General features: G+C 33.9%; 1 protein-coding gene across 2 annotated transcripts; it reads right to left on the bottom strand.

Moving 5' to 3' along the window:
• Positions 1 to 8556: 8556 nt before the first annotated feature.
• On the bottom strand, positions 8557 to 11175 carry LOC142549512 (uncharacterized). 2 transcript variants are annotated; one of them, XM_075658490.1, is made up of 2 exons: positions 10973 to 11175; positions 8557 to 9552 (listed from the first exon to the last, which is right to left on the bottom strand). In XM_075658490.1, the coding sequence occupies exons 1-2, from the start codon at positions 10987 to 10989 to the stop codon at positions 8778 to 8780; spliced, it is 792 nt and encodes a 263-aa protein (XP_075514605.1). In that variant the 5' UTR covers positions 10990 to 11175; the 3' UTR covers positions 8557 to 8777. The 2 variants fall into 2 exon arrangements, with proteins under 2 accessions (XP_075514605.1, XP_075514606.1); XM_075658491.1 differs by having other exon boundaries at positions 8557 to 9463; positions 10973 to 11171.
• Between the last annotated feature and the right edge of the window lie 567 nt (positions 11176 to 11742).

Here is an 11742-nt window from a genome sequence, read left to right as displayed (position 1 = left end):
AAAAATAATTAAATGAAATGAACATGTCATCCAAATGGATCTTGGATGAAAATACGAACACTTGGTGAACTTTCGTTACATATTCGAATATCCAGTGTTTTAATACATATTTTGAGTATGTTATTTACCGAATCAAGTATTTTAAAATTGAAATTAAGTATTTCGCAAGTAAAACTAAGTATTTCAAAGAGTTCAATGCTTAGTTGTGAATTTTTTTTAAATAAAAAATATTTAATTCAATGTACATGTCATCCAAATGCATCGGGAATGATGAGTGGAAAGAGAATAGACCAACAAAAATAGGGATTTATATATATTTTTATTAATTAAAAAGGGTAAAAAAAGTAAAAATGCTTGAAACATGTAGTAAAAACTAAGTTGGTCACTTGTCAGGTATTAAAATACAATGATTGACAGATGTATTTTTCTACAAATTACCCTTATACTATCAGTTAGAAAAAAAAGTACTTTGAATCGGATTTGTTCCCAGGAAAATTTTTTAACCATTAGACTAAAGGCTATAAATATCATCATTGGTTATCTATTAAGAGATAAGATCTTACAACATTCTTGATATCAAAAGCATTTAAGAGTATTCAAAGCATAGAGTACGGAAGCATGAAACTATGTATTGATTATAGAGAATTAAACAAGATCAAAATAAAGAATAAGTACCTGCTCCCAATAATAGATGATCTTTTGATCAACTAAAAGGAGCCAATGTTTTCTCAAAACTCGATATAAGATCAGGTTATCATCAGCTGAAAGTCAAAGCAGAGGATATTCCCAAAACCGCTTTTACGACTTAAACACATTAAAAAATTTCGCTCATATATGTCCAATTCGCTGATTAGAGAATACTGCACTTGGAATTTTTCTTTGTGTAGTTGCCTGAACTGCAAGACTATACCATTTCAATATTTATGTCGCAATTTTGTGTTGTATTTTTCTCTTTGCAAACTTTCCTTCTCAGTTATTTGGACGTGTAGTTGAGTGAACTATAATGTCATGTTGAGTGCTTTGGACATTGGTTTGAGTCTTCTAGGTTTGATTGGTGTAGGTGATGAGGGCTGATGAGACGATAATGATCAAGGGAGTCTGCTTCCATCTTGACAATACTTACCCGAACATTTATGTTTACACAAAAATTTTTGTGAAGTTTTAAATTTCATTAGCTATTTTTTGACAGAAAAATTTGGTAGAATTTTTTTGAGGTAATCGTGTGGTGGAGGGATTTGAAACAAATACAGTTCAAGTTGTCTTTCTAATTGAACACGCCTTTTTTAGTTAAGTTATGAATACAAAGTTTTATTTAATATAATAAGTGTTGTGAAAAAGTAAAAATTTATGGTAAAAAGTAAAAATCTCAAACTCTCAAAATTTACCAAACTACACACTTTATAATATTTTTCTCTCTACTCAATTGTGATTTTCTTCACAAATGAGAGATCTATTTATAGAAAATCTTTACAAATAATCCAAAAATAAAATACATCATTACCTACATCATCACACACTAATTTTCAATATTTACAACTCTTATTTTCAACATTCAAATATTCAACATTCAAATATTCAATACACACATTTTAAATATATTTTTCAACAATCTCCCTTGTGATGATGATCATAATGATTGTCTTCATTACGTGTTTTTATACTGCCTCGTTATAAACCTTACTAGGAAAAACCCGGTGGGATAAAAACCATAGCAAGGGAAAAAGATTGCAGTCACGTAAACTCCCCCTCATGTTGACACGAACAATTCTTCACAAATTTCGTAGATTGCGCATCTCAATATTATATATATGCTTTCTGAATATTGACGTAGGAAGCATCTTTGTGAAGAGATCTGATGAATTTTCACTTGATTGAATGTGACGAACATCAATACATTTATTCTTCTCAAGCTCCTTGGTGAATGCGAAGAACTTAGGAGGAATATGTTTAGTTCTGTCGCTTTTTATGTATCCTTCTTTCATTTGAGCAACACATGCAGCATTATCTTCATATAGTATCACAGGCTTCTCATCGAATGATAATCCGCATGAGATTTGGATATGTTGGGTCATTGATTTTAACCACACACATTCACGACTTGCTTCATGTAGTGCAATAATCTCGGCATGATTTGATGAAGTTGTTACGAGCGTTTGTTTCTGTGAACGCCAAGAAATTGCAGTGCCTCCACGAGTAAAAACATATCCAGTTTGGGAACGTGCCTTGTGTGGATCAGATAAGTATCCACCATCGGCATAACCAATTATACTTGGATTAGCATCTTTTGAATACAAAAGTCCCAAGTCTGTCGTTCCTCGTAGATAACGGAATATATGTTTAATTCCGTTCCAGTGTCTCTTTGTTGGATATGTGCTAAATCTTGCCAACAAATTTACGGCAAAAGATATATCAGGCCTTGTACAATTTGTAAGATACATAAGGGCACCGATAGCACTTAGATATGGTACTTCTGGACCAAGAATATCTTCATCTTCTTCACATGGTCGGAATGGATCCTTTTCTATGTTTAATGATCTAACAACCATTGGAGTACTTAAAGGATTTGATTTATCCATATTAAAACGTTTAAGGATCTTTTCTGTATAATTTGTCTGGTGAACAAACATTCCACATTCTTTTTGTTCAATTTGTAAACCCAGACAATACTTGGTTTTTCCAAGATCCTTCATTTCAAATTCTTCCTTCAAGTACGACACAACTTCTTGAATTTCCTTATTCGTTCCAATGATGTTTAAATCATCAACATATACACCAATAATTACGCATACGGATGTTGTTTTTTTAATGAAAACACAATGACATATTGAATTATTTACATATCTCTTTTTCATTAAGTGTTCACTTAGCCGATTATACCACATTCGGCCGGATTATTTTAACCCATATAATGATCTTCGCAATTTCACAGGATAACATTCTCTGGGTTTTGAACTTTGTTCTTCAGACATCTTAAATCCTTCAGGGATTTTCATATATATATTACTATCAAGTGATCCATATAAGTAAGCTGTAACAACATCCATAAGACGCATTTCTAAATTTTCAGATACCGCCAAGCTAATCAAATACCGAAACGTAATTGCATCCATCACGGGAGAATACGTTTCTTCATAATCAATTCCAGGCCTTTGAGAAAAACCTTGTGCAACAAGTCGAGCTTTATATCTCACTATTTCATTTTTCTCATTTCGCTTTCGAATAAAAACTCATTTGTATCCAACAGGTTTTACACCTTCGGGTGTAAGGACTATAGGTCCAAAAATATTACGTTTATTTAGCGAATCCAATTCAACCTGGATGGCTTCTTTCCATTTTATCCAATCCTGCCGATTTTTACATTCACCAAAAGATTTTGGGTCATGATCTTCATTATCATTTATGATTTCGATTGCCACATTATAAGAAGATATATCATCAATTTCTTCTATATCTTTTCGATTCCATATTTTTCCAGTATTAATGTAATTGATAGAGATTTCATGATTCTCGTCATTTTGTGGTTCTGACAGAATATTTTCATCATCATGTGTTTCTTCAGGAACACCATTCTCTATTTTGTGATCATCATGTGTTTCTTCAGGAACATCATTCTTTATTTTGTGATCATCGTGTTTCTCTATAAATTTTCTTTTTCGAGGATTTTTATCCTTGGAACCGACTGGCCTTCCACGCTTCAGGCGTTTAATGACATCATGAGTATCTTCAATTTGTTTCTTTGGAATTTCAATTCGAGCAGGGGCATTTGCAGCATGTATATATGATTTAGTTACCCCTTTTGTGTCAGTAAATGCATCTGTTATTTGATTGGCTATTCTTTGCAAGTGTACAATTTGTTGTACATCTTTTTCACATTGTTTTGTTCTTGGATCCAGATGTAACAATGATGATACATGCCATGTAATTTCTTTTTCGGTATGTTTCTGTTCTCCCCCTAACATTGGGAAGATTTTCTCATTAAAATGACAATCAGCAAAACGTGCTGTGAACACGTCGCCTGTCTGAGGTTCAAGATATCGAATGATTGATGGACTATCATAACCGATATAAATTCCAACCTTTCTTTGAGGTCCCATTTTCTTTCGTTGCGGTGGTGCAATAGGCACATACACCATACATCCAAAAATTCTCAGATGAGAAATGTCTGGTTCTTTACCAAATGCAAGCTGCAATGGGGAGTATTTATGATATGCACTTGGTCTGATGCGAATTAATGAAGCAGCGTGTAAAATTGCATGTCCCCATATAGAAATAGGGAGATTTGTTTTCATAATCATTGGTCTAGCAATCATTTGCAGACGTTTAATCAATGATTCAGCCAATCCATTCTGTGTATGTACATGAGCAACATGATGCTCAACAATGATTCACATAGACATACAATAATCATTGAAAGTTTGGGAAGTAAATTCACCAGCATTATCAAGTCTAATTTTCTTGATTGTATAATCGGGAAATTGATTCCTCAATTTTATTATTTGAGCAAGTAATCTTGCAAATGCAACATTTCGAGTTGACAATAAACATACATGTGACCATCTGCTGGAGGCATCAATCAATACCATAAAGTATCTGAATGGTCCACATGGTGGATGGATTGGTCCACAAATATCACCCTGAATACGTTCAAGAAACATTGGTGATTCAGTTTGGATTTTGGCTGGTGATGGTCTTATAATAAGTTTTCCAAGAGAACATGCTTTACATTGAAACTTATTATTCTGAAAGATCTTCTGGTCTTTCAGCGGATGACCATGTGTATTTTCTATAATTCTTCGCATCATTGTTGAACCAGGATGTCCCAATCGATCATGCCAATTGGTTAATATTGAAGAATTATCAACTACCATGTTTGATTCAATCGGACTTATATGTGTATAATGCAATCCAGTAGGGAGCATTGGTAGTTTTTCAATCACATATTTCTTTCCTGATTTATATGTGATAAGACACATTATATTTCTTATTCCCTTCATTCATTGTTTGAGTATCATACCTATGGGAATATATATCATTAAAACTCAACAAATTTTTTTTCGATTGTGTTGAATATAAAGCATCATTGATCAAAAATTTTGTACCATTAGGTAACAAAAATTGTGCTTTACCACATCCTTTAATCAAGTCTACAGGACCTGATATTGTATTCACCGTTGTTTTTGTTGGTTTTAGTTCCAAGAAATATCTTTTATCTCGGAGGATAGTGTGCGTTGTACCACTTATCGGGTATGCAAACTTCAGCTTTGCTCATAGCATTTTCCATTTTTTGAACTTCAAAAAAATATGCAATGAAATAGAATTACTGGCAATATATATTTAAATATAACACATATCATAATTATACAATAAAACATTATATGGATACATAAAAAAAATTAAATTATTGTACATTTATATTCTACCACTATATTGTTCATTTTCAGAGAAATCATTGAGAAAATCTGCAGCATCAATATTGTTCATTTCTATCCCACCAACATATTGATCATTTCCAGAGAAATCATTCATAAAATCACCAGCATCAAAATGAGTTGAATCACTCAAATGGTCACTGCGTTCAGTGAAGTTGGTCTCCTTTTCTTTCCCCTTTAATGATTCTTTATAAAGTTTACAAAGGTGTTCAGGGGTTCGACAAATTTTGGACCAATGTCCTGGAGTACCACATCTGAAACAAGAACTTTCATATCTTTTTGAGTGATTCTCATTAACACTTGTATTCCCATGATGCCTTTTCTGTGGATGGTTTAGGACGCTCTTTTGAGATGAATTATAAAAATAACTATCTCTATTGTTTTCAAAACCACGGCCTCGACCACGACCACGGCCAATTCCATGTCCACGTCCACGTCCACTGACCTCGACCTCGACCTCGACCAAAACCTTGTCTTTGAATTTGATTTTGGTTTCCAGGTTTAAATTCATTTTTACTTACAGCATTTACTTCTGGAAATGCTGTTGATCCAGTGGGTCGGGACTGATGATTTCTCATTAATAGCTCGTTGTTTTTTTCCGCCACAAGAAGACATGCGATGAGTTCAGAATATCTCGCAAATCCACGTACTCTATATTGTTGCTGTAGAGTAATATTTGATGCATGAAACGTGGAAAATGTTTTTTCAAGCATTTCTGATTCTGTGACCTCATGTCCACAAAATTTTAGCTGCGAGATTATTCGATACATCGCTGAATTATAATCGCTGACTTTCTTAAAATCTTGGAATCTTAACATATTCCATTCATCACGGGCGGTCGGAAGTATAACTTCCCTTATATGTTCAAATCTTTCTTTCAATCCTTTCCACAAAGCCATTGGATCTTTTTCAATTAAATATTCACATTTCAATCCCTCGTCGAGATGTCGACGCAAAAATATAATGGCTTTTGCCTTTTCTTGTGATGTCGATATGCCATTTTCTTTTATTGTCTCACTTAGACCCAATGACTCAAGATGCATTTCTACATCGAGAGTCCATGGCATATAATTTTTTCCCGTGATGTCGAGCGCAACAAATTCGAGCTTTGTCAAATTTGACATGGTGGTACTAAAAAAAATTACGATGCATTTTATTAGTTAATGAATATTGCAATACAAAGTAATGGATAAACAACAAGTACAAGCATTTGTAAAAATAAAGAAAACACACGAAGGAGGATATTCTCCGATAAATAAAAGACTCGTGAGTATGATAACCAAAATAATTAAAAATAACCTTGAGAAAGCCATCTTCTTTTTTCTTCGAAAATTTAGTGAAGAATAATTTTTAGAGAAGAAGAGAAAGTTGGAGTGATTGAATGTGTTTATGAGATCATATTTATAGGGCAAAAACTAGCCGTTTTGTTACCGTTTATGACCGTTGGTGTATAAAAAAAATAAAGGTATGTATTTGTATAATTTTATGGTAATAATATGATGTATATAATATTAGACATATTTAAATAATTATGTATATCATATCATATTATTATAATGATGTGTCATAAGATATTTTATTTAAAAATCTTATAGGCTTTTATACTTGTCGTATCCCTTACCGGGAGTGTGGAATGTCGTCTTAACATCCTCCCAGGATTTATAACAAGTTTTTGAAAAATTATTTTTATTATTAATAATAACATTATATTATATATTAAATATATACACAATAAATAAATAACAGTAAAATAAATATTATTACTTTTGTTACCTTTTTCTTCTGTTTGGAGCTTGGAAAAGGATGGAGGACTTTTAGAGTTTCGTGCTGATAACGTGTTGTGAAAAAGTAAAAATTTATGGTAAAAAGTAAAAATCTCAAACTCTCAAAATTTACCAAACTACACACTTTATAATATTTTTCTCTCTACTCAATTGTGATTTTCTTCACAAATGAGAGATCTATTTATAGAAAATCTTTACAAATAATCCAAAAATAAAATACATCATTACCTACATCATCACACACTAATTTTCAATATTTACAACTCTTATTTTCAACATTCAAATATTCAACATTCAAATATTCAATACACACATTTTAAATATATTTTTCAACACTAAGTACCCGATATCATTAATTGAAACTTACAAAAGAAAATAATCACATTTTCAAGCCCTACAAATTGACGTCTCAAATTGTCTTTTTCCTTGACAATATTCCCACATATTCTATGCATTCATCCTCATTATTTGGATCATTACCTAAAGATAAATTATTTAGTACAATCCAGCATCCAACACTAAAATAATCTCAAGGATAACGATAAAATATTTTAAAATAACAAATAATAAATACACATGCAGATAAGATGTTAGAATTCAAGAAGAACGAAATAATATAATCCAGATAAGAATCTCTATCATACAATACTTTGACCATAGGAAAACAAGAGGTGGCTCACATACTCCCAACATGCAGCATTCTGACCCACATGAACCAAGAGATGGATCACATGACAGCACATAACATAACATGAACAGAATCTAAATCATAATCGCTATCATGCAACACTTTGACCATAGATAAACAAGAAATGACTTAGTTGCCAAACTGAAGTATCTCAAAAGCACATAAAATATGGGTTTATGATATACTAAAGAATCTACTTTTAATTTAGTTGGATATTCAGATGCATATTATGCATAATGTAAGCTAAATCCCAAAAATACAAGTGGATCATGTCAGTTTCTAGGACATACTGATCTCATGATTTAGAAAAAAGCAAACATCCATCGCGACTTGCACAACTGAAGCTGAATACTTAGATGCTGGAAGTTGTTGTGCCCAATTGCTCTGAATTCAACATATGAAAGATTATAGTTATTGCTGAAGAATCACTGATATTTTGTGATAACACCAGTTCAATTGCGATCACAAACACGGGTTAGTGAAATTATCAATAGGAATATCATCTCATCGCAGATCAAATCCCCACGTATTTGAACTACTTGGTGTCTATATTGAACTCAAAAAAAAAATCAACAGATAGATTTTGGTCAAAGGTATGATTGTTTGGCGGGAGAAGACGGGTACTTTTTTCAATATCCATGTAAATGAATAGCCCTTGCATTTAATGATGCATTACTTACTTGGGTAATATATCTCACAACATAAAGTAGGACAAAGTAAAAGTTCATATCTCAAACCCAAATCCTCCAGCCATGGAAACAAAAATAAAGAAATTAGATTAACATAATGTTTACTCAGATAGCATCACATGGGAAAGATTTAAAATTGCAAACCAACTTCTTTCAAGAACCGGTAGGAACAACACACTTCTGCTCACTAGCGTGATCTTGACGCAGATCTTCTAGCATCGTCTGATGTCGAAGGAAAGAGTTCCACATACCGAGATCCGATCAGCATCTTGTCCTTACACATGGCTTTCTTAGCCTCTTCAGCAGAAGCAAACTCAACATAAGCTTCTCCAGTAGCTTTCCCATCAGACCGGCACCCGATCTGAATCTTATCCTCGGTGACATGGAACTCTTCGAAAAAATTCACGATTTCTGATTTTTTTACAGAGTAAGGTAGCCCACGCATCTTCAAGATCTCTGTGTATTCCATGTTATCTTTATCTGGAGATCTCTTACGTCGAACTGGAGGTGAGGATCCACAATTATCAACCCCGTCATAAGCTCCTTCACTCACCTCAGCGGCTATGGCATTGTAATATTCCTGCTTTTTGCAACGAAACACTTCCACATATCTCCTTCCCATGTTCTGTCGATCTCTCTGAAGAGCAAGTTCAGCCTGCATATTCCCAGCAAAGACGACAAACGATTCTCCAGAGAATCTCCCATCCTTATTCACCAAGAAGACGTCCACGATGTCCATTCCAGCAAAGAACTTGAAAATGTCAACATCTGTGCAATTGAAGGGAAGACCCCTTAAACGAACAACTGGAAAGGAAGCCGGCTGGAATCTGCTGCCAAAGCCATATCTTTGATGGCTGTTTGAACTGCTTCTCACTGCGAAGTAGGGATTTGATTCCATCATTCTTGGTCTCTTTGATCCGATCTCGTACCCGTCCGAAACCCCCCCGCTCCCAAACATTGCCCTTCAATTATTCATACCCGAGGAAGGGAAAATCCCCCCGCTCAACCTTGTTAATAAAGCCAATCCCAACCCATTTTTTCTCCTATAATCTAGTTTTACTAATTATATCTGAAGCATTTTAACCATATCTCATGAACTCGATGACAGATTAAATCATACATAATTTTAATAAAGGCCAAAACAATACACACACACACACATATATATAACATAAAACATCCAGATGATTTCTCATCTTTACCAAGAGTAACAGCTGCATGACTTGGTGCTTCACTCATCAATTTTCTCTAGGTCAATCTGGGAATTGCTATTCAAAAATGGTTCTAAGAAATCCAGATAAGCATGACGCATGTCAATATACATCAAAATGCATTTGTCATATTTGAAACCCTTATTACCAATAAATAAATATTGAAATAACTAACAAATACACAATATGTTTTCTTAGAATAGCTGTCATTTCCAGTTTACAGGACGTCCCAAGGCAGACATGCTATCTATATTGTTTAGTACTTTGAATCAAGCTGAAGTCCTAAACAATAAGCAGACCTAATTTTGTATCAACATCGAGCCACTAATTTAAATAATTGTTCGGTTGCTGAATCAAGATCCACTGGATATCGATATAGTTTAAAGTCTAGATAATGAGCTTACAATGCAAAGGGGGTTCAGATCATCTGCCAAAGCTTTTGAAAAATGACAACCAACCAGTCTCATCCAATAAGAAAGGATAACTTCACCCTGAGGTTACCCCAGTAATAAACAAAAATTGTTCCATTTCCCTCACAAAATATCCTAATTAGTTCACTCAATCCCAGAGGACAATGAAACGGAAGGCAAATAGTAGGAAAAATATAAATATTCCATGATTCAATCAGAAAAAGAAATTTACACCTGGCAATTTCAAATTTCTTTAAAAATAAACAAATTTCATATAGAAAGATACGAGGTAAATATGGAGGACAAGCTATGATTACCACAATTCAAAATTGTGATTCCAGAATTGACAACCCTACTTGAGGTCCCACGAACAACACAGACAAACATGACCACTTCTAATATAATTTCCTTGGAACAGATTCACACCAAGTAATTGCGTGTACTTGAAATGCCTAATTTCTACGACAGACTAAATAATCAATTTACAAAAGCATCTCCCTGAATCGATCAAGTCTTAAGCCCAAGTGTTTACGCAAACCAAACAAAACAAAATACACGAAAAATCCTGAAAATTCCCCATATTCAAGAAATCAATATCCCGTCCAATTAACATGTATAAAACGAACACACGAAAAAGGCTTAAAAACCAAAATACCACAGATTCAAATTCCGACTTCCAAAAAACAACATAATGAGCATTAATCAACTCAAAATGACCCGGCACCAGGACAATAAAAGCAAACAAGGCTCGTTTAACTTACCCTCTATGCCTGTACATGGCTGCGCAGCCAAGGAGAATCGTAAAACGACGTCGTAAACAGATTACCGAGACCCAAATGCAACATAAGTGGAGACTGATGCGAGGAGAAGACGAGGAAACCCTAACTTAATTTATAAAAATTTCAAATAATGAAATTGAGAAAGAGGAAACCGGATAAAAACAATGCAATTGGTGCTCAATATCTAATTACGGAAATGCCCTTGCGTTTGCCAAGCGCCACCTCGAAACGTCGTCGTGTAGGCCAGATTACCTCGATTTTTTACGATAAAAATACGTTTACTCATTGTCAAAATCAGTGTTCTAAAAATCCCTGCCTAGGACCGTCTAGGCGGCGCCTAGACGCTTTTAGGCTAGTCGAAACTTCTAGGCGCCACCATATTAATCGGCCGCCTAGGCGGTCCGGGCGCCGCCTGACGCGAAAGCCGCCTAGGCGATTTTACAATTAAAAATCCAGAAGGTTGAACAATTTTACACTTAATTGGAGTACTTTTGAATGAGTAATTACTTAATTGATTATTCTATACTTATTATTATATATTTTTATATATGTATTCAATATTAATATTTTTTTAATGTAGATCCATACTGAGAAAGGAAATAGACTAGATACCGGAAGGTTGAACAATTTAGTTTATGTTCAATTCAATGCCAAGATCATCAACAAGAAGAGAAGGCAAGAAGAAAAAAAAGTGGATGTTCTACTTGCTAGTGAAGCAACTATGGCATAAGGATGGATTGTTGATGGTGGAG

The sequence above is a fragment of the Primulina tabacum genome, chromosome 6 (assembly GCF_025594145.1).
Source record: "Primulina tabacum isolate GXHZ01 chromosome 6, ASM2559414v2, whole genome shotgun sequence".
Classification (NCBI taxonomy): Eukaryota; Viridiplantae; Streptophyta; class Magnoliopsida; order Lamiales; family Gesneriaceae; genus Primulina; species Primulina tabacum.
This window is presented reverse-complemented; position numbering and strand designations above follow the sequence as displayed.